Genomic DNA, 24,276 nt, shown 5'->3' on the forward strand with positions numbered 1-24,276 from the left:
GGGAAGAAAACATCGAAGGACAAGTTGCCAAAGTTATAACCTGAGACCTAACAATGAAGCACAAGTTGCCAAGGTTTTAACCTGAGACCTAACATTAGCCACAGACTTTGTTTAATCTTTCAGGTGCTCATTAGTGTCAGGCCCTCGTGGCAGCCTCCATACTGCCTCGCTATACTGCAGCTGGCTGAACGTGGAGTTATATACCATCCTAATGAGCCTCAAGGAGGGTGATGTGCCTCATTGGCTTCTGTTTCAATCTTGGCAATCTCACTGTAAAAGTCTTGCAACTGTTTCTGATTCTGCTGACATTTAATTAGCTGGTGTCATTTTGATGCCATAGCCTGTCTCATCAGGATGATAACTACAAAACAACATGTGGAGCATAAAAGTTCCATGAGAAGTTTCAGGTCTGGCAGCCAAGGATACGAGTCCCCTGACAGTCACGGTTCCTGGGACTGCTTCCCATTAGCCCTTTGTTTTGGCATCACTATCAGCAAGAGCTTCTCTGTTAAGGAGAGAGAAGCAAAAAAAAAACCACCCCAAAAACCTGCAAATTTCAGCATAGCCTTGCAAAAAATGACATCCTTTAGCTTGAGAAATTCTACCCGTCCTGCAGAAAGAGAGCATCCTTATTGCACCAACTCACAGCTATTCATCCTGAAGGACAGGCTTATCCTCCGGGATAGATTCGATCATCTTCTGGGCTCAGAAGGTAGTCCTGTTTATTTGTGTACAGTATTCTTCTCCATTTGCCATCTGGTGCTTGGGAAGACAGTCTCCAATAATACCTGCCAATTGCTTCTTGTTCACATCAGCTGCAGAATTTGACAGTGGTCATTGCTGCACAGAATGTGACCGACCTATACTTTTGCTGAATATAACCAGTGATTCTGGAACAGTAAATCTATTTACACCAGACAAGTTCAGACTTTTTTGTATTTGGGTCTTTTTTTCCAAAATAATATTCTCATACACTAAACACAACATTTTCTTTTTTCTTTTAGAGTGTACCATTGAATTCAAATGAACCAAGACATTTCATTGACAAAACAGAATCAACTCAAAATCTTTGTCTGCAGAACCCAGGCACATCCTAATATTTTATAAATTATGGGACTTACAGGCCACACATCTAACTGAGGCAGAGCATGAACAGAAAGAAGCCAGCAAGCTTAAAAAATTCACTGAACCAGTGTAGTCCCCAGATCTCAGCTCTTTTGGAAGATCCTTGCTGGAGCTGAAAGCTGCTTCCCAACTGGATGAGGATAACCCTACCTTTTGGAGCAAAATCCTCTGGGAACTCCTAGCTCCCACAAGGACAGGAAGATCTTTTTCAGGTAAATATTACAGGCCAGTAATGGCAACACCACTATCAGGGGTGAAGGTGTTCTTGCAAGATTTTTCCACTTGGCATCTGTTCATTTTATTTCCACGGGATAAGCACGATATTATTGTTTCAGCCAGTTTGTGCCCACTGCAGACTACTGGGGGTTGTAACTGGTTCCACCAGTTCCCTGTCCTAAATCACCTTTCAGGCGCTTCCTTTCTGTGTCTCAGAGAAGGTGCTTGTCAATGCATGTTACTGAGACATTAATTTTTGCCTTTTTTATCAACATTTCTTTTTAAAGGGTCAAATTTCACCCCAAATTTACGCCTGACCACAATCACACTTCAAGCAGAATACTGTTTTGTCAGCCTGGGACAGCCCACCCAGTTCAGAAAGCTTTGGATTCTCATCTCCTGAAGGAAAAGTCACACACAGCGGTTCTATTCCACATTTGGAGACTCACGTTTACAGTGTTACTTCTTGTTTCCTCACACAGTAAATCATGGAAAATTAGTACCCATTATTTTATGCAAGGAATCCCTTGACCTGACCTGTGTTATATGCAGGTCAAGACAAATGGATGAGTACAAAAACTCGCATTTACCTAACAGTATATGTTTTAATAATTTTATTCTATTTTATACCTGCACACACAAACTCAAGGGAAAAGGAGGACCAAGGTCTAAGTTCATCTGTCTAAAGGCTAAAATACAGCAAAGGGAAGGAAATCCAGGAGCTGCTCTAAACTACAACAGCAAAAATAGCTACCCACAAAAAAAAAACCTTAAACCTAACAGAACCTCCCCTCACACACATTTGTATTCAGTATCTTATGAAAGTTCTTCTTGCCTTAGGAATCCACAATAGTAGCAGCACAGAAAAGTTTATTTGAGAAATACACATTAGCAAGTCTCTTTAAAAGACTTTTGGAGCGCTAATGTGCTCAGTGATTATGCTCTTCTCAGCTGTACCACCCAATAAATGCCAATTTTCCTCATTAGCTAAGTATCTGGGATCGAGTGAGCATAGGAGGAAAGCCAGTGGAGCAGTTAAAGCAAAGCACTGGGGATCAAACAGGCCATATCTGCTTCCCATGACAGCTCAGGACTTGCTGTCTGTACCTGCTTCTGGCTTGGTGTCTTCACCTCTAACACCAGGTAATATCACCTACTTTAAGATGGGGGAAACAAAGTCAAGGAAAGCTTTCAACTGCTCCAAAATCCTACAAAAAGGAAGATTAATTCTTTAAAAAATTATGAAACCACTATTACTGTTGCCATTTCTTTATTCTGCTGGAGCATGTAAGAGTCTCAGAGCCATGCAGTTCCAGGCACAGCATTGATGTGGAAAATAAAGGGTGATCCCTGCCCTTGGTGTACTCAAATAGACAGACTAGAAAGCTATAGAAAGACACACTAAACACAGACCCACATAAACAAATAGCTTTGTGCTCCTTAGAATATTTCATATTTAAAACTGACTCTAGTTTCTCCTTAATGAATATATCACATCCAAGTCTCATTATCAAACCTCACATCCAAGTCTCATTATCTATTTCAAATGTCAAAAATAGTAATTTTTAAAAAATAGCTGGTAGTATATCCCTACTCTCAAAGTGTAAATCCATACCATTTTAATTGCTCAGTCAGCAAATATTCTTCATGTGTCTACACTAAGAAGGAATATACTGCATTAAGTAAACACAGCAATAAAACACTAGTTTGATAAAGCTTGCCAAGTTTGATAAAGAAATCTTGATTCAGTTCTTAATATATCAACAGATACATAAGGCTGAATGACTTATTTTGCCCAGTCCATTTAAAATTAGCACCAGAGAGGAAGGTGTATGACTTGTGATGTCCAGTTGCTACAGTCTGCTCAGTAGTACCTGCAGCAAGAATCTTACAGTTCCCACCAAATCTACCTCCTTTTCCTTGGTTTATTTTAAGAACTTAGAAATGGAAGGACACTCCCAGCTGTGTTAGTCTATCAGAGGATAGCCTGGTTCAAACTTGTGTTCATTTATGCTGTATGCCTGCACTGACAGCAGGCAGTGTTAATTCTAACCTTACAGAGTGGAGGAAATGATTTTTCGTTAAGTCTTGGTAGCACCAGGAAATTTTATATTTATAAGTAGTTTTGGTACTCCATAGGGAGATATATAATATTTTAGCTTAATCTTAAAAAAAACAAACAACAAACAAAAACAACCAAACAACCTTCTATTTACCTGTAGGTGACAAGGAAATCATGGCATTCCAAGACCTGTGCTCCCCTCTCCAGCAATGCATTTAAACATACACTTAAAACCAAGCAGCTGAGAAAACACTTTGCTGGTCTGAGACCACAGAAGACATATCATGAAAGCATCGGTACCCCTATAGTCCTGCAACAGCTTTGGGAACCAGAGGGAGGAATTTGTAGGGCGTTGAGAATTTAAAATTTTTGTAAAGTATTACAGTTGGCTCCCTTACTCCCTTCCCATTCACATCCTTCTCGATCAAGGACATGCCTACACAGCTCTGCAGGCAGATGAAAGTGCACCCTTGCCATGCTGCAAGCTGACTAGGAGCTCTGTAAAGTTATTTCACGTTCCTGTGACCCTCATGAATAAAGCCCTTGCTGAAAGGTACAGTGGATTAGCTTGGGCTTCATGCCTGGTTTAGACAGTTTGCACCTAGTTGAAAAACACAGAGAAACACTCTAAAGTATTTTCTGTTGACAGAAGCACATATATATACATGCATACAAACTACAGGAGCCTGGGGTTGTAGCCAGTGCCTTATCTTAACTTCACAGTAAATGCAAAGGGATCACGAACCTCACAGAAAGACTGCTAACTCCAATGAAGTATTTTTGAGTTTATAAACTTCTGAAATACTTTGTTGTAAATAAGAGGCAGCAAGCTCAAGGAGTCATCTGAAATGCCAGAGGATTTCTTTAGCCTGTTATAATTTCTTTTTTTCTGCCACTTAAAAGCTTGATTCTCCTACAGCAATGCTTCTGCATATAAGAATTAAGTATGAAACTTTTTTGTGCTACTATGTCAAAAGCTTTTGTAAATCTCTACGTAGACATCACATCAAGATGAAGTCTCTTCACAGACATCCTTACTGGCTTTGCAGAACAAAGTATGACCTGCTTTAACACAATCTCTTGAAAGGACAGCAATGAAAATACCATCCCAATTGACTGAGGCTTGAAGAGAAGAGGTGTAAGAGGTGATGGAACTCTCCACAACACCACTGGCATTCACCTGAGACCACTGTAAGAAATGAACAATGTCAGGTTCAAGGCTTGGCTCTGAGCATGACATTTGAATTAGACAAAGAAAACATAATCTCCTCCATGGATTTTCAAGAAAATGGTGAACCCTTTCTATCTAGCAATAATGGGCTTATTTATTTCTCCAGGGTGTGACCTCAAGCACCAGTTTGTGTCGCTCCTAGAAGAGCTCTGTCTTGACAGAGCCCCTGCCCCAAAGCCAGGCAGCAGAGCAGGGGTGCAGCTCAGGGTAGTGCCTCGTGGACAACTCACTTCTGCTTTCTCTCAGGGGCACTCCCTTCTCCTCTCTGCCCATATAATAGCTAGAACAGGAAAAGTGAGGAGGAGCAGCAGTGTCCAGACAGACTGGGGTCAGTGCAGGGGAAGCAGCACAGCTACGGCACGTGGCAGGCTGGAGGAAGATGAAGAAATAAAGGAAAGGAAAGAGAGGACAAAGAAACATGTGGAAGATGTGTGACTACTGGCACGACATGGCTGCTGTGCCACCTCTGTGCGTGTACACCATGTACCAGTGTGCACACGCACTTCCATACGTGTGCCTGTGTAGGGGGTGGAGGCTGTAAAGAAGATTTACTAGCAGAAATCTCAGCCTTGCTCGTGACATATGTACAACTTTCTATGCACTGTGGGTCAAACATTTACCAGAATGCCTTTTGCTTCTGGTAAAATCAACCACAGGAAGGGCAAGGAAGGATGTAGTGGTGGCAAAAATGCAGAACCCAATATCACCCCGAAGAGCACAACGACAAAAACTGAAAGTCTGAGCTCCCCAAAATAAACTGTCTGTGTTTGAGGGCTGGAACAGCAAAAAGAGGAACTCTTGGTCTTGATTCTGCTGTTACAGAGGGACCAAAAAGCTGTAACTAGAGCAAGTGGTCACAAGGAAGCATCAGGGAAGTGACTGAAGAGCCACACCGGTTGCAGAAAAAAAGAAAAGTCCAATGAACTGTGAGAGCAAAGAAACAGTATGTAAATCAGGTCAGCTAAGCCAAGCAGAAGGCCCAGGCACCAAAAAGCCACTGACACAGCAAAGCAGAGGGTGTTTGGAGAGAGAAGCAGCAAAGGAACCCAGCAACAATGGCCTTACTGAGGAGGGACCGTGCTCGTATCCTGCCCATCCCAGGGCGAGCGAAAGGGCACACATGGAAAGAGTTTGGGGCCAAAGATCAGCAGGCCTGTGCCAAGAATTCTAACTTTTCATTAGCAGAGGACACAGAAAGGTCCCAAATTGCCTGCCCTTCCGTTGCTTTGTTTTGATATGGGGCTTGACAAGGGTGCAAAGCTATTTTAAACACACATACTGAGTTACAGAAATGTAAGAAAAAGAAAACAGTCTTTTTTTCTCCTTTTTTTTTTTGTAAAAAGATGAATATTTTTACAGCATCCAGAGCCAGTCATGACATTTAATTTTACAGAACAGGAAGGAGCTCAGTAAAGTGCTGTAAAAATATCCACTCTTATGCAACCAAAGTGCTGACTGTGGATCAGGAATAGCTGGGGAGTGGCATCATGGACCCCCCCAGCTCCTCAAACACAGATCTAGGGACAGAGAATAATCTACAACTCACCTTGGTAGTGACCTCTTTCATAAAATGACCCCAGCAGTAATTTCAGATATAGTTTTAGGCCTATCTTCTACTCCCCCAAACCATATTTTCCATGTCACAGACCCTGTTAAGTCATTTAACACAAACTATAGGCAGAAAATACCAACATTTCTACTTGGCAGGCTTTTAGATTTTCATTATAAGCATTCAGACAAGCAGTAAATAGCCATGCAAGGTAAGGAGTTACAGATGCTTTCTTAAAATACTGTCATCTTCCATGGGTATCTCATGTACACAGCACAAGAGTAGAACATGGTCAACCATAAAGACATCAACATAGTAACAATACTTACTTATTCAAATGTGCTACAAGCTCATCAGCATAACTCAGTAACTGTTTTTGCATTCCTTGCTTGAAAGAATCATCACATAATAGTACTGTAGCTATAGATTGCTTTATTTTCTTTTTTTTTTCCATTGAGTATTCAATTCTTAACAACACTTAATAAACACAATGAATACAGAACACTCCCTATCCCCATCTGTTGATTTCTTTGTACTTAGTAAAAGCACTTCTTAAAAATTTGGCCCTTACATGAAATACCAAATGCTATCATTTACAATATAATCAAGAAATATGTGGGGGTTAGTTTTTTAATTAAAAAAAAAAATCTTTTCAATACTCTTAACATAATTGAAAGATAAACTATTTTTGACACCAACTGCTCTGAAGAATAAATAGCCCATTTAAATAAGAACCCTCAGTGTACATTCTACCTTTACCAGCAGAGAAGCAAAAGTGATCAGAAAAAGCTTGAGGGCACTACAGCATAATTCTGTAGTGGAAGGAAGGGAATTCTAAAGGAGGAAGCAGTGAAAAGACCCAATTATTCTTGTTGCCATACTAAATCCAAAATAATAGGGATCTTCTTAATTCAAGTTCACTTGGTATCAAAACTGAAGCTACTGTTTAAAATACACCATAAATACATGATTTATGATCTGATTGATATAAATGAGCTTTTAATGTTAAAAGAAGACAAAGCTAAATGGACAGTAACTGCTTTGCTCTATACTGTTATTTCAAACAAATAGAGCCTACCAAGTCCCACAGAGTACCAAGACACACAGGATGTTCCCTTGAGCAGGGACACCTCTCCAGATTACTCCTGGAGGTTTAACTTTGTTAAATTGGTGGTTTATGTCAACAAGCCCATTGTTACTTCTCTCTTACAAGTGAAATGCATCACTCCACCCATGACAAGATGGAGTTTAACCACGTAGCAGTTTTCTAGAACTGGTCACATAACCAATAAAACATACCTGATGGGCCAAAATATAGATATTATGGCCAACGTCTTTTGGGGAGATGCCATCATCTCCGTTCTCCTCCTCGTGGTCAGAGTCGAGGCCTTGGTTATAGGCATTCTTCATCACGTCCACCTGAAACACAAACCCAAGCAGGGGGAGATGAAATCAATGAAGAAAGGAAAAAGAACTCTGTGTTTAAACACAGATCTCTCAGTTGCTGCTGTTACAGAGCCAGTTGAATTGGGAACAATTTCTCCAGACTTCCAACCCATTTAAAGCTCCCAGAGACCTGCAAAAACATCAGGGTTGTTCCAAAATACAACAACAAGTGTATTTGTACATTTGTATATATTTGTATATTTGTCCAAATGTTTGTAACTCTCTCTGTCCATGAGACATGTATTTAACATACATATATTATATATATTCTATGTCTACACACAGTTTCACAAACTGTACAAGCCAGCCCCTGCCTGACAAACTGTACTTGGAGACACTCTACCAGAGTATGATAACTTAGTTAGGAAACAATTACAGAAAAAGTGCTTGGAACGGATAAAAATAATGAAGTCATAAAGACTGAAATCATGCATGCTTGATCCTTTTAAAGTACTTTTTGTGAATTAGTACCATCCTGATACACTGTGCCACCATACCCTGCCAACACTTTTCAGCTTAGATGCAGATCATTTAAAAAATATTCTAATGACAGATTTTATTTTTTTTTCAGCCAAAAGATTTATGAATATTCACAAGTTTTCTCACCAGTTCTCTTGGTCTCATGTTGAAAAGGATTCTTTCCGCGTTCTCACTGTCTTGTCTGCTTTCCATAATAGCCAGCAAAAGCTTGGAGGCATTGTTCTGGAGATACAAAACCAAGTTAATGCAAATTTTAAATCTCTTTCATGGATTAATGAGTCTCACATTTGTTTTATTTGAGATTATGAGAACCACTTTTTTTAGTGGATAAGATTTTCAACCACTTCCATCTTTTATTTTACTGACATATTTAATAGCGGTTTTTTCCCCATTTTAATATCAGTAAGACTGATATTTAGTAAGACTAACTAACCCTGCACTCTATATTGGAAGAAGCATTTTAAACACCAAAAAATATTTGACTTAAATATAGAGCCTTTCTGTAGACTGCGCACAAGAAATGAAATTCCATTTCCTCCCCTTACTGCTCACCTAGCAATTTTTGCCCTGGCTTTCTATTAAAACAAGAATCAACAGAGGTAATTACAAAATGTATCACACAAAAGGTTTCATCAATCAAGCAGGTTTCCTTCCCTTTTGGTTTTTTAAGAAGTCCAACTGGTTATTATTTGAAGGGCTGTAAAATAAACTGTCTTCATACATTCCTGGAATTTTGTTTCACTACCAAATATTCCCGGGGGAGCATAAAAAGACAACCTTCTCTTTGTCAACTGGCTGCTTTTCACCAAGACCTCTCCTAAGGACTGAACAGCAGGGGCTTTAGCAGCAGTAGTCTGGTGGCACCTCAGACTTCAGAGACCTGTCTGTCTTCCAGTTAAATCCGTTTTAAAGAGGAGAGGAAGAGTGGTTCTGGAGGTTTGACTGCTTTCTGGCAGAGCAGGATTGCCTTGGTTGACCTGCCACAGCATCCCATCGTCATCCCCCATTAGAGACTGAGCTATTAGAACACTTAGAAGCAGGTAGCAATCCCAAGGTAACAGGTAGGGGCCAGGAAAACTCCCAACCCACCACAGAACCTCATTCTCAGCTGTTTATTGCCAGACATAAGCAATTAAAACCGAAATTTTTCTCAGCAAGAGACAATTAGCACAGGCAGTTTCAGAGGGAAAGGGTTCAGCTGCTTTTGGGACTGAGGCAAGAAGGAAGATGTTGTTCTCCACATGTTCAAGCAACTTGTGTTTTAAGCAGCCTTTGTATGTCCAAATTTTCACAGCAGAGATGAAAACATGGAGCACTAACATACCAATCACACAGGTTGTAATCCCCAGGGAAACCCAGCCAAATTTGTCCAACTCATAAGGACTTTGTAAATTACAATTTGAGTACTGTACTGCAGAAACACACTGGTTTCATACATAAAAGCCCACAGAGTTTCTTCTTGGTGGGCACAGAATCACAAAGCCCACGTGGCGGGAAAGGACAGAATTTTGATTAAGACTCCTAACAGGAAGCTACTCTGAAGAGCAGGATGGTTTCTTTTCTACTGCAGTCTTGGTGATCAAGTCACTTGTGGTAGCACTGGTGGGATCTCAAACTGAGGAGGAGGGAAGGGAACATGACAGGTACCAGACAGCTCGAGAAGGAAGGGAAGGAAACAGTCTGCTCCCTTATGGGTGAGGAGGACTTGGAAGCTATTTCCCAATGCAGACAATGCTGGGGGCAAAGATAAGCCTTCTGCAGCTTCCAGGAAACGAGGAAAGGCAGAGGATGGGTAGGGCTTTGTGTCATCAACATCCAGTTTCTTGCTACTGACTCAGCAAAAGTGACAATGCCATGGCCTAGAATTACAGCAGGCAGGCACATCCTCCAGGATTTTTCTCTCAGATCACTTGACACTGAGATGGTCATCTGACTTCTTATTCCTCCTTTTCTGCACGCTTTGAGACCCCAGGATCTGATTTCCAATCCCAGATATCAATGAGGAAAAGAGGTCCATTGCTTGGAATGGACGTTCTTCATAACACATTGGTACTGTAAAAAATCACTTCCCAGGGGTGCTATAAACAGTGCAGCCCAAAGCACTTCTGGTCTTCATTTCTCTTCACCTGGGTTGCCATCTCATCTCCTCATAAAAATGTTGGAAAAAATAAATTAATGAGTGAAGCAACTAGATACCCCAGAATAAGTTGCTATGAGAAAAAACAAGAAGACACTTGTATTAGACTCTGTTTACCCTTAGACTGACAATGTCTCTTCATCCTGTCACTATACAGAGTGGCAGATATTGAGGTCATACTGAAATAAGGAAGGCCAGGGGGTCATACTCAAAATAAAAAGAGGCAGAATGGAACATTGGCCATCTGTGCATCAGTGAACACTGTCTACCCCGCTCATTCAATGAGTCCACTGGAAAATATAATCCCATGAAGATGCAATTAAATACCACATCAAAAACTATGTGCAAAACAGGTTAAACTAAGATGGGATGAGAAAATATAATTCTGCATTGCCTTTGCTCTGGTTGGGGGTGTATAAGTTCAACATACAACGTTCCCTGGAAACAGTGTCTGAGCTTGTTTGTATGTGTAAATATATGGGCCTATGTACTTCAAATTCTGTATTTTCACTGCAAAATTTATGCGTTTGCAACTTCAAAGTTGCCTATAAACACTGATAGAGAGTCAGTGTTAAACATTACTTGGTAAATTCAGTGCTTTATTATTTCAGTGTGTTGCCACTCAAAATCAAAACCAGCTTCTTGATTTGGATCTAATTTCTTGAGAAAATCACATCTGGCCCAGCAATGTGTCCAGTTCTGAACTCCACAGGATAAGGATGATATGGATTTAATGCAACAAGTCCAGCAAAAAGCCTTAAAGATGATTAAGGGAATGGAGCATTTTTTCACATAAGGAGACAGTGAGAGTGTAGCTGTTCAGCCTGGAGTAGAAAGGGCTTAGAGGGATCTTATCAATGCATAAATACCTAATGGGAGGGAATGCAGAAGAGGGAACCAGACCCATCTCAGTAGTGCCCAGTGAGAGAGCAAGAGATAAAATAAAACCCCCGTGAAATTCTGTCTAAACACAAGAAAATACAGTGAGAGTGATCACACACTGGAATAGGCTGCCCACATGGGTTGTGGAGTCTCCAGCTGGGGAGATATTCAACTGGACACAGGCCTGGGAAACCTGCTCTAGGCTGACCCTGCTTGAGCAGGGAGGTTGGACAAGATGACCTCAAGATGTCCCTTCTAAGTCAAATGACTCCGTGATTCTGTAAAATCAGAATAATTTTCACAGTTTGAACCTCTGGTGTCATTCAGCACAATTTCTGCTATTTAAGTAACTGGAGTAAGGCACAGAGAAGCCTCCTATGAAAGAGCCATCCTTGCAGTGATGTCCCTGAACTCCATTTTTGGTTACTACACAGAAAAGATGTTCTACAAGCAAAGATGTTCTACCAAGGGTAGCTTCATGATGATGGCAAATCAAAATGGCACTGGAGTGAATGCAGCTAGATCTTTAGAGAGCCTGAAATTTGGACTTCAAAAGAACTGTCTGCATGTTCAAAGTTAAATGTCTGCTTAAGTGTTTTGCTTGAGGGGAGCCTGAATTACATTGTCATTCAGAAATGTAATTACAGTTATTTAAATCATATGTAAAGCACTGTTGATTCAGTGTTTTATTGTACAGGATATATAGCTATATTAATTACTTTACTAGACATCCATAATGTTGCCAATATGATGCAATGCAGCTACCACAAAGCATTTGCTAGTTTGGGGAGGAAACAGACCATCTGCAATGGAAAGACTTAATTTGGAAGGCAAGAAAAGACAAAACCCAGGGCTCCTCCTGGACAAATTCTCCCCTACTTGGCAGACAGTACAGCTGCAGGGCTCCCCTCTGCACGGCAGGAGAAACTTATCTATGAGCCTATCCAACTCTCCACAGAATGCAGAACAAAATCACATTACAAGCCCTCCTGCTCTAGTCTTTGCCCTCACACTCTACGCTTTGTGTCTCCCCTCAGAGGACACTGAGAAGGGAAATAAAATACAGTTTACTTGAACCTTGTATTTGACACTAAAGGTCATCTGAAGTATTATTCTTTTTTCACAACGTCTCCTTCTCGAGTAATTTTAAGAGTTCAGTATACAGAGAGAATGCCAAAATTGTTACATGCCTCTTCAGTGCTGCGTATACCAATCCAGCATGATTTTATTCCACAGTACAGAATTTTCATGTCGTGCCTGTTTGATAGGATTTTTTTTTTTAAAAGAGCTCAGGGCATACTCCCAAACACAGCAGTGGGTCAAAAGGCCTGTGGTAGAGGGTCTGATAAGGACTCAGAAGATGAGCTGAATTAATTTGCAATGTATTTTTTTTTTTTCCAAAGGCTGCTGAGTATACTATGCTACAGTAAGATTACGTAAATGTCAGGTTGCCTACAGCTCTCACATAGGTATGTCTTCTATTCTCAAATTCAAATAAACAAATTTACATATACTGTACCTTCAGCTGAAGCACCAAGTCCATGCAGTATTTGCCAAGAGGGTTTATGTCATTCAAGATGAGTGCAATTATAATATCAATCCCATTAGACTCATGGGTGGCTATGCATGTCTGCAAAAAAAGAGAAGGGAATGGGGCAGGGGTAGGAGAGAGGGAGGGAAGGAGGGGTACAAAGAGGGAGACAGGATAACAGGAGGGAGTAAATATGCACATCAACAAATTTTTAAAAGAGGGACCCAGAACTTGAAAGACCTTGCAACGACAGTGAACCTTTCAGCCAAAGCAGAGCATCCTAAAAACTTGCCACAAGAGCTGCTGAGGGAGGCTTGTGTAGTACTGACCCCAACACTGCCAGCAGTGGAACACACAACTGGAATAGTGGTGGTGCAGGTTAAAATATGCTCCCAGTAAATCATGCAGGGCTTGGCACCAAGTGGTACAAGTTACAGACAGCAGGAGGACTGCCAGATAGAGCTGAACACATGTGCCAGACTCAGACATAAAAGACATGCTCAGCTGTACACACAACCAAATCTGCACATCCAAATGCTTAATTTGCAGTCAGCAACCAGTTCTAATACCACTCTTACAGCATGAATTGTTTGCAGAGACTAAGGTTCTCTCCATATACCTGGATATGTTCTGCATAGAAGGGCATTTCACAAAATCGTAGAGTGGTTTGGGTTGGAAGGGACCTTAAAGATAATCCAGTTCCAACCCCCTGCCATGGGCAGCGACACCTTCCACTAGCCCAGGTTGCTCAGAGCTCCATCCAGCCTGGCCTTGGACACTTCCAGGGAAGGGGCAGCCACAGCTTCTGTGGGCAACCTGTGCCAGGGCCTCATCACCCTCACAGAAAGGATTTTTTTCCAAATGTCTAACGCAAAACTACTCCCCGTCAGTTTGAATCCATTCCTCCTTGTCCTGTCACTACATGCTCTTGTAAAAAGTCCCTCTCCGTCTTTCTTAATAGACATGGAATTCTGGATGTGGAATTCAAAACTGTACTTCACAGATGCCTTTACAGCTGGAGTCCTGGACCTTCTAGGTGTTGTAAGTAAGTGTCAGTTATACAAAAGCCTGTGGTGTTTTTTTCTTCTAGCAGGTTTATGGACAACAGGAAAGAAAAAGGTTTCCAGGAAGACAGAGAGAGGGAAAAAATGAAAACGAGAGTGTTGAGCATTTGCCTCTGAAATACACTGAATTACACTTGTAGTTGGTGTGAGCAAGCATAACTCAAATCCTGAGTGATTTCCAGCAGGTAGGTCTAAGTAATGAAGGGTAACTAATCATTCCCTTCCACTATCAGTGTTCCTCCAGTGCTCCTTAAGTAAATTTGCTGGAGAACATGTTAACTTGTAACAGGTTTTTTTTTTCATCTCCAGTCCTGCAGCTATTCTTTTTTTACAGTTGTTTTTCCCATTCATAAGTGGATTGAATCTGACTGTTCAAAATTCAGTCCACTAAAAGATTTTTGTTTGCTTTTAAAGTATTAAGTAAAGGCAGTTGGTTATCAGCAAAGGCAATAGCAGCAATTCATATTTCATTTGTGCACATTAATGAAGAAGCATTAATATTGCATGTATTTCTTCAGCTATTCCTACTATAAAGAAGAGATTGCTTCTGTAATTTTGCCCACTGCAATTTTCCAATTGATAATCCACAGTAAAAATTCTGCAATTTCAACCAGTGTTACAACTTTACTGCAGTTCTCTTCAGATCAAATGTGGTAGCGTATAACCACATTCTTTACATCTCCATACTTTTTCAGCACAGCACTAAAGAGACCTTTACCAAAAGTCACACCTATATGACTTAAAGCACTGGAGTGAGCAAGGTAGAGATGAGCAGAAGCCTGGTCTTTAGTTTCATCCATTTCACTACTGACATCATAATTAAAGATGCTGCTAGATAGTATAGCAGGATGAGAAGTTAAACTTTGTGGCAGATATGTGAAATAAGGAAAGTAAACGTTAGCAACCCATATAAAAACCAGCAAGGGCAAAATATTTGAAAATTAAGAAAACAAGACTGTGTTTGCAATGCACTTCCACAGCTGTGACTCCAAATCCAGTCTCACAAAGTGAGGTTTAAGCCACGGACACAACATTAAGCTCTCTCCAAAAGAACTGGTAATCCTCAATGGAAGCAGGTTCACTCAGGCCTTATGAAAGCTTGTGTGTTAAGCCCAGTCACAGCAGTTGGAAGTGAATTTACGTTATTAGCAACACTGAAAGGTTTATGACAAGCACCCAGACACCACACATTCAGGTACACTCTTCTGCATCCAGGAGTTATTTGAGCCCTACCTGGTTTTCATGGCATGGACCTTGGCAATACTCAGTCAGGCTTTCCAGTGTCTGGTTGACAAGAGCCACATTCCTCTCATTGATGTAAAGCCCCAACAAGCCCAGCCCACCTGTTGTGCTTCCGCAGATACAGTCCAGAAACTGAAGGGTCTCACAAACGAGGTTGTAATTTGTTTTATTGTTTTGATGTCTTAAAAAATTCTGGCGGATGGAGAAAATGAATACACACAAAAAAGAAAAAAAAAAAAAAAGAGATAAAGACAGACAAGTCAAACACAGTCTTTTTTCCCATGAAAACACGAAAAGGTACAATTTATATATACAATTTATACAAATTATGACCACTGTACATCAGGTACTGAAGTACAGCACACTACAGAAAATATATTAGAACCCAGTGCAGCAGCTGAGAAATTAAAAGCTGATTAAAACAGCAGAGCAAGGAGGGCTTAGGAAAGTGAGCTTTGCAAACATCTGCACTGGCCTTAAATGTCTTATATATGTCCTGCACACCTGCCCCTACCCATCTATTACACCCCTGCTCTGGGAAGCTCATTCCCACAGCTGAGCAGGTCTCGTAGCACATCACAGCCACTTCTTGGCTGTGCCAGCCCAGAACTGCAGCTCAGCTCAAACCACCCCCAAAACTGCTCTAAGGGAGGCTCCTGGACACTGGGAATAATTGTAGAAAATTCATTTTGCAAAAGTTGCTATGGGGACAGTAATTTCTACCAAGAGAACTGATATAGGAGGGACACGCATCTCAAAGCCTTCAATCATAACACCTTCGGAACAGAGCAGTACCAAACACGGCCCAGAAAGTTCTTGTGGTCTTCAGGTCCGTGGTAAGTGATCCACCATTTGTGCACAGAAACCCAACTAGCAGGGACACTCAGACACTTCTCAGTTCCATGTGGCTACACAGCAGTCCCCAAGCAATTCTGAGGACATAAACATGAGCTCAACCAAGGTGGGTCTTGAAAAGGGTTATTTTAACCTTGGACCAAAAGAAGAACAACATTTTAGACAGCCCTATTCTGTAACAGCAGCCAGGCACAGGGGTGTTTTTTCTTCCCTTTTGAAGCTGCAGCCCCTATAATACTTCATTTGCAGCTCAGCTCAAAACCACTTTACCTGGAGCTCTCGGTTGTGGTTTTCACACAGCAACTGAAGAAATCTCAGTATTGGCTGCATGATTGCAATGGCAGGGCTCATGATTGCTTCTTCTGTGGACTTCTCTTCTGCATTTGCAGCATCTGTTCCTGAGCCCATGAGATCTATTTCTGGGTCCATTTCTCTCCTATACACAGAGTAAGCCTTGGATGTTGCAGAAGATGCCTCTGTTAACTGTCCTTTCATACCCTCTTTCAGATGCAGGGTTGAATCCTTAACTGAAAAGAAGATGATTTTCCTTCATTTTTGAAACTCTTTCTCCTCATTCGATTAAACAATAAGAAAACAATAATAATGAATGCAACTTTTTCTTGGTTGGTGCCTAACTTTTCTAAGACCTCTAGGCAACTTACAAAGAATATCAAAGCAACATTCATGCAGGGATAGCATGTTCCAAATAAACCACAAACCAGAGTGAAACAGAACATTAACACAAAAAGCCCTACTATTTCTCTCCCATATACAATAAATGATGAGAACAATGGAAAGACCACAGGGTGGGAAATCAGTTCCTGCGCTTGCTCTTGTGAAATAGCCCCATTAGCAGCAGCCTCTACTTCTGTTTCTCTAAAAATATGGTTCTATATCTTTTATTGATGCAAACTGGCACAGCTTCACTGATTCCATCAAAGCTAATTCCTTGTAGCCAGCCTGGGGTGGACTATAATTCAGAGAAAGCAGACAAAAGATGCAAATTAGCAATGGTTAATATTGAGGCTTATTGATCATCTCAACACAGCGGTGCAGTTCCAATATAAAATGCACTTCTCCCTTCTTTCACAGGAGTGGCTCCTTACCTCTCTTTTTGGGAACAGATATGGTGAGGTCACTGTCATCCTCTTTCTTTTTGCTCCCCAGATCAATAGTGTTCACTGTCACTGTTGATCTGATCTCCTGCTGAGCAGCTTTCATGTGGTCATACAGCACCTTAAAGAATTTCTCTGACTTCTTTTGCTCCTTCAGTTGTTGGTAGGTCGAATGCTGCAAAAAAAAAAAAAAGTTCCGATATCAATCTCCTAAGGAAGAAGAAATACAAAAATACACTATTTTTTGGCATAACAAATGATGAGTAATTAATTCACTTATACAAAACCAATGTTAGCCACTGCCTGACCAGTTCTTTCACGAAGTGATATGCAAGGCTGGTAATAAAGACTGATGACAATGTTTCAGAATTTGCGTAAAATGGTGAACAGTGCTATTTGCAATCTTAACTTGAAGTTAAATTATTTTGTGACACTCCCATTTCTGCAGCTCACTAGAGTAATAATATTCCATCTACAAATAACAGTGAAAAGTAACTGTTATTATGCAACAAGAGGAAACATGGAACATCTAAGATGTAATATGATGACTTGGATTATATTAATTTTTTTGTGCTACACACAGAGTTTAATACTAAATAGTTAATATTTTATGTTACAGCCCCTTAGTATTACTGTCAAGCAGTCTGAGTAACATTTGCAGCAGTTTACAAACTGTCTCCCAAAGTAAAAGCTTTTTACAGCCCCTAACAATTCATTTTAGAAAGCTGAAAAAAAATCTCATTTCTTTATCATTTTCTGGACACTCTATAAGGGTCACAGATCATATTATCTTTTTACAGAATAAAGATACAAAATGGGATTCCTCCCACAGGCAATGATGAGAGATGGAGAAATGCAGGAAATGGTTCATGGCAACTCTCCTCTCTTCTGATAACTCTGCTGGTCATGGTCAAGGATAAATAATCATAGAATCATGGAATGGTTTGGGCTGGAAGGGACCTTAAAGACCATCCAGCTTCAACCCCCTGCCATGGGCAGGGACACCTTCCACTAGCCCAGGTTGCTCCAAGCCCCATCCAACCTGGCCTTGGACACTTCCAGGGATGGGGCAGCCACAGCTTCTCTGGGCAACCGGTGCCAAGGCCTCATCACCCTCCCAGGGAAGAATTTCTCCCTAATATCCAATCTAAACCCGCTCTCTGTCAGTTTGAAGCCATTGCCCCTTGTCCTGTCACTCCAGGCCCTTGGAAACAGTCTCTCTCCATCATTCCTGTAGGACTCCCTTCAGGTCCTGGAAGGCCCCAGAGTCACCCCAAGGTCACCCCAAAGCCTTTTCTTTTACAGGTTGAACAATCCCAATTCTCCCGGCCCTTCATCATCAATTCTCTCTCTTTCTTCAATCATCTTATTTGGCGAAAGTTGGGTTTGAGGGATACAATTCACAAAAAACAAGAATCCATAGTTTAAAGCAGTTGTTTTCTATGGAATGTGATACTGCTCTTCTCAAATGACCAGTTTTGCTCTCTTTGGAGATTTTGGTAAATGTCCCTGAAGGTTTCCAGAAAATATTTTTATTGCCATTATATACTTAAAAGCACTGTTATTTTTAATTTTACAAAGAATGATATAAAATAAATTGAGGCAATGCTCACATGGCAAAGACCAGATTAAAAGAAGCACACAGAAAGGGACAGCTGAAAAACATTTTCTTCTATTGAAGAGTCTACACTATGAGATATTGCATAGCAATAGGGCATATTTACCTTTGTATTACAGTGACAAACTTTTCACAGAACTCACAGCAGAAAGGTTCTTTCTATTTGTCTCCAGGCTACGTGCTTCTGAAAATCAATATGTGAATAAGGATATTAAATAAGTACCTGTGTTTGCGTATTTCCACCTTCAAGCAACGCAATGCCAAGCAAAATGCCTTCTGAGAAAATCCTGTCATTCCTGGTGTTTACTATGACATCTATAACCAGTTCTGAGGCACCTTCTTTATCCAGAAGGCACTGAATATCAAACATGGTCACCCCAGATTTATCCGAGTCTTGTCCCGAAAATCCACCTGCAAATTAGACAAAGACATCCCGTTCATGATGGTTTCATACATGGACATGGAAGGGTATGTATCAGTAGTAATAATGCACACAATAGCAATGTAATAAATTTCATTTTGAAATTCTCTTTCAGGTAAAATTCCCCCTGATAAAAAAACCAAGATTTTTGTATGAAACTGCAATGTTGGGCTCTAAGAATAAGCAATAAAACAAGTCCCCAAACCATTGTTCTTTCATGATATTCAGACAATAAGGAAGTTGGAAATTACACCATTTTGTTCACCGAAGCCCTTTTTTAATTCCACTGCTGCACACACCAAACTGAGAGTATGGGCAGCACTCTGAGACCACTTTTAAATCTGCTCTTCCATCTCAGACCTAATCTACACAAAGATTGTGTCCTGCTAAATCCATTCTGGTTATGGGTATGACCTTCTAGCCAAATGCTGCTGCCAACAAAACTCCTAAATCATTAACGTCATGATGACGTTCTTTAAGAACAGAGACCTGAGTTAATCCAAAGTAAAGGAGTGGGTTGAAGAAATCTTGCTGAATTGCATTAGCTCATTAAATCAACCATCTTTTATTATCACAGATTATCATCTTTCCTGCTGTACTTCCTTCTATAAAGTTATAACTGTGTTCACCTCATTAGGAAAAATACAGTACTGCTTTAATCAGTCAGTACTATTTTGATTAATCTGATTAAAATCGTGTAGGCTTTGTTTGTGATGAAGCCATACACACAACTTTTAAAGACAGAACTAAAAAAAAAAAGAAAAAAAAAAGTAAATCAAGTAAATCTTTATTCTCCTGTTTGTTAGGGAGCAAAATTTGGTGTGCAGGATATCAAAACTAAACACTTCCAGTGTCTACACTGAAACAGCCACAGAGGAATAGCTAGGTAACATTTGAAAATGCCCACAAATCTGGGTATGCCTTTAATATATGCTGAAAATGCAATGACAAGTATTTTGACCTGGCTCTGTACCCAACTTCTGTCTCTTTTCCCATGACATGCATTATTTTGGGTTTTCTTAGAAACCATCCTATAGTAACTTCCTGTGGCTTCTATAACAATGCAAAAAAATTAGGTTATAATAGCCCTACAGAGACCATCTGCTCAAACTTCCTGCTCAAGGTAGTTAGAGCAGGTTCATCAGTCTTGTCCAGTTGTAACAAGAACTGACACATCCTTCTCAGAGAGATCTGTTCCGTTGTCCAACCAGTGTTTTTGCAAGAAGCTTTTTCTTATACCTTTTTTTTTTTCATATATCAATAAAGGGTCTAGAATTGTAAAAAAAAAAGTTAAGCTTCCAGAAACAGCAAAATCTTTATTCAAATGTTTTGTGCTTTGCTGAATTTCTGAATGGTGATTTACTGGTACCTACTTTGGTACCTACTTTGGTACCTCCAAACGTCCTGTGATCCTTGTGGGTCCCTCCCACCTCAGCATATTCTGTGATTCTATGAAATGTACAGGAGCCATCTGAGACAAGTGTATGCAACTTAAAAATAGGAAAAGTCTGCTACTACCTCTCTTCCAACTGATCATAGAACACGTTTGTATTTATTTACCAACTGAATCACTGGAGCACTTCCAATGTGCCTATTAGAAAAAAATGATGCTGCTAATTTTGTTCTCTTGAAATGATCTGTGTTGATTTACCTCCCACTTGTGCAGTTTTGCTGTAGCTGGCAGACAGGGGCCCATTCATACCACTTCCATATTCCCCTTTAAAGTAGCGATACAGGAGTATTTTCCTTAAAGTGTTGCCCTTTAAGAGAAAGATAAAAATAGAAGAAATTAGAGTTGTGGTCAATTTCCTTTGTTTGAAAAGCAAGCTGTTTAACATAGATACATAATTTATTAGGTCTTTCCATTATAATTAGGAAGCACACAAATAGTAAATTTGTCCGGAAAACAAACATCTAATGGTCTTACCTAAGAAATCCCATGGGAAGAATTCTAAAACAGTGTTGTATAAATTTTTTTTTTAAGTTTCTTTTAAAGTTATTGATTACAAATAAAATACCTCCACCTCAATAATTCTGACTGGCTATCTGTAAGATGTGTATATTGAAACAAGTTCCATAAATAGCCAACACTCTGCAGTCATTGTGTCTGTGCCCTACGCTGGCATGGCAGTACTTTCTTCCTATTTTCTGCAGCTGAGTAGTATCACTCCCTTTTCTCTGATCTCAGATAATCCAGCTGATTGTCTGAAAGAAGCCACATCACATGAAATATTTAAACAGATATGTGACATTTGATAGAACAGTTTAAAAAGCATTCTCTGTATCTCCTTGTTCCTTGACTTCCAAAACCACAACCAGTCAAAATTTGCATGCAGCTCTCTGAAGATCTTCCCTTTCATTTCACTTAATCCAACATGTCTTGTGTTGCAGAACATAAGAGTCAGGGGTACCAATTACTTGGCATTTTTATTTTGCCTTCAAGTCTCTTGGGAACACCTTCAGTCAACACTCAGCTTTACAGAGGCAGGAGGTGACACAACAACTGTAGGCATATCTGTAACCTAAGATTTTATAAAGAAAAGAGTACACAAGGCCTCCAATGATCACTACAGAAGTTGGTAATTTGAACAGCTTGGTAGTAAAATGGAACAACTTTTTCCTTACTTTTACTAAACTAATGGTTTTAATGAAAGAAAAAAATGTAAAAAATACGAGCACCAGAAGCACTCCCACTTCTCTGTTAACAGTATTTCCAAGAGCCCCAGTGGGGCTTCACTGCTTCACTGACCTCAAAGACAATGGGTTTGTCCACCTCAAACAAGTGCCAAAATGCAGGATTTTGTGTGTCACCTGACAACACAAACCAGCCATTCCTTCCTAGTTCTCACATTCTGATGTTTTAATTTGTTAATAGTCTGTACAGATTTCCCTCAAACAGCTAAGAAAAATACAAGGCCTATGTAAAAATACCAAAAACTGCTGCAAGAAAAATAAGAAGTGTCACCTGCACATCTGTAGTGCAGTGCCAGGGAATTTATTAGGTGGATTTTCCTGGTGAGCTTTAGCCAGTGTGCTCTACACTACAGAGGGAGGCAAGGAATCACAAGTCTCTGAGGAGCTCACACAGAGACAGATTCCTTCCCAGCCTGGTTTATGGTGGGGTTTAACCCTGCATGCATGGACAGGGTAGACTAACCAAGCTCATAAGCAATTTTGACATTGCAAAGAGCACCAGCTCCTCCTGCTCAACATCCTGTCTCCAGCTGTGACCAAAATCCAGTGTCTCACAGGACAGTGAACCTCGTTTTCCTTGCGCCCTGAAGAAGATCAATGTATTATTGAGGGGAAAAAAGTTCCCACTGGAACCATTATAAAACTGTATCACACAAATGAAATCACAGAGCAAAAACCCTTCCTAAGTCCAGACTAGGGCCTGATCCAGAATGGGCACTGCCTTGAGACAAGATCTTTTCATCAGAAAGGCTGGCATTTGCCATACCACCTGATCAGCCACTCAGTTTGAGTCAACATCCTCAACGAGCAATCTTTGCAGTCTGTGGATGACTAATGGTAAATTACAGAAACAGTCACAGTGCAGTCATGGGAAGAAACACCAAAAGCCATCTATATATAGTTAAGAATACTACCTGTGGTCACAAGCTTTTATTTTTCAATCAAAACAGCCTTTAGTTTATCCAGAAGAGAGTTTAAGACCATGAAAAAGCTTTTGACTAATAAACTGAATGATTTAGCACTGGGGTCTGATTGCTTGGAAGCAAGTAACTGAGCACATCTCAGCTCTTACTGCCTCATTACCTTCAGAGACATCAGGAGGAGCAGGAATATGAAGATGGTTTTCCATCTGCAATAGGAAGGGGAATCCTGCTTCCCCTATAACCAAACTAAGGCACAGACTTGTTCCAAGAAGCAAGCCTTAATTATTAGGATTCCTGCTCTCTTTCACTCCTTCTCTCAACCTCCCATAAACTCAGACAACAGTCACAGTTCCAGAAGCCAAAGTGTCAAGAGTCAAGGATGCCGTGCTTGCGAAGCAGAGATGTGGTGGCACCTCTGCTTTGGCTGACAGCTGTGCCAAAGATGCGTCCTCAGGCTCAGCCCACACACTTGCAAACTTGGAATCTTCCTCCCCTTTGTGATGACCATATGACTTCCATGAGTCTTGTGAAATCAGCTGCCACTACAAAGAGCAGAAAAGACCAGCCACGCAACCCGAGGCTGAGAAATGCACAGAAAAAATGCTCCAGGAATGTATCTCAGCAGCACCCGTCACCTCCTGCGTGCAACCGTGTGAGGCACCATGCTAGAAAAAGCTGGAAAGACCCTGCTTCCCACAAAAGTGCTGATCCTGCTGGCATAGGTGTCTGGGTATGCTTTTATGGGAATGCCAAAAAACGCATCTAGAAGAGCCTATCATGCAGACGAGACAAACTGCTGCCAGGGCGAGCGAGACAGCCACCCCATTGATGTCCTTGTGAACTTAGCCTAGCCACGAAATTAATATTGCCCAAAAGCAAATGATCCCAGCAGCAGCATGAATAAGCAGTTTGCAGCAGCTATTATTGATAACCATGTTACTAAAGCAGAGGCTAGAAATAAAAGCACACTGGGCAGGGCAGTGCTATCTTCCCCCACTAAGTTTCTACACGTGGCAGAAGTCCTGGCCTGCCAAGCTGAATCCCTCCCCTGCTGGCTACAATACACTTTCTTTTATACCTCTTATTAGGGTATGGAAGTGGCATGTAAACATCACTCAGCTGACTGCAAGCCTTCTATAATGGCTAGAACATTGTATAGCTTTGGGAAAAAACACAATGAAACATAACAGTCTTATTGTTACTGATGAATACCACTGCATTGTCCCTAACAAAAGCTAGGGTAAAGACTGAGGGCACAAGAAAGCAACAACTGGATATTGTTGTTGCAGTTTTAAATAGCTAGGGATTGACAGACAAAAGTTTCCAATAGGGAATAATTATTCCAATAGGAACACGTAGATACAAACAAATTACGTTTTCTCAGTCCGTGTGTTATTGTACTCATTGGTCTCTAAACTTGATTTAAATACCTTAATACAATGGTTCGTTCACTTTACTCCTCTGAGCCTGCAAAAGGCTGGTTCCACATAAGGATGAGGTGTTCTATGCCAGGAAGGAATGGCTGAGAGAGATACCTAAGACTTATTGTGGATACCTGCATCAGCACCAGCTCACTGTATTACACTGCCAAAAACTATCTGTTCTCTTAAATAATTCTGCACTTTTCTTAAGGAATTGGAATTCTATTTATGATGTTCTGAAGGCTGAACTAGAGAATCTGGTGA

General features: G+C 40.6%; 1 protein-coding gene across 5 annotated transcripts in view; it reads right to left on the bottom strand.

Moving 5' to 3' along the window:
• The window catches only part of ITPR2 (inositol 1,4,5-trisphosphate receptor type 2), a 242,940-nt gene that overhangs the window by 58,725 nt on the left and 159,939 nt on the right, over positions 1 to 24,276 (bottom strand). For all 5 annotated transcript variants that reach the window (XM_027660753.1, XM_027660754.1, XM_027660752.1 and 2 more), the window contains 8 exons: positions 20,626 to 20,734; positions 18,777 to 18,964; positions 16,927 to 17,110; positions 16,091 to 16,347; positions 14,957 to 15,157; positions 12,648 to 12,758; positions 8,236 to 8,331; positions 7,483 to 7,602 (listed from right to left, as the gene is read on the bottom strand). In XM_027660753.1, coding sequence (XP_027516554.1) covers positions 7,483 to 7,602; positions 8,236 to 8,331; positions 12,648 to 12,758; positions 14,957 to 15,157; positions 16,091 to 16,347; positions 16,927 to 17,110; positions 18,777 to 18,964; positions 20,626 to 20,734 — 1,266 coding nt within the window. The remainder of the gene's footprint in view (positions 1 to 7,482; positions 7,603 to 8,235; positions 8,332 to 12,647; positions 12,759 to 14,956; positions 15,158 to 16,090; positions 16,348 to 16,926; positions 17,111 to 18,776; positions 18,965 to 20,625; positions 20,735 to 24,276) is intronic.

Source organism: Corapipo altera, unplaced genomic scaffold (assembly GCF_003945725.1).
Source record: "Corapipo altera isolate COAL_440 unplaced genomic scaffold, ASM394572v1 239, whole genome shotgun sequence".
Classification (NCBI taxonomy): domain Eukaryota; kingdom Metazoa; phylum Chordata; class Aves; order Passeriformes; family Pipridae; genus Corapipo; species Corapipo altera.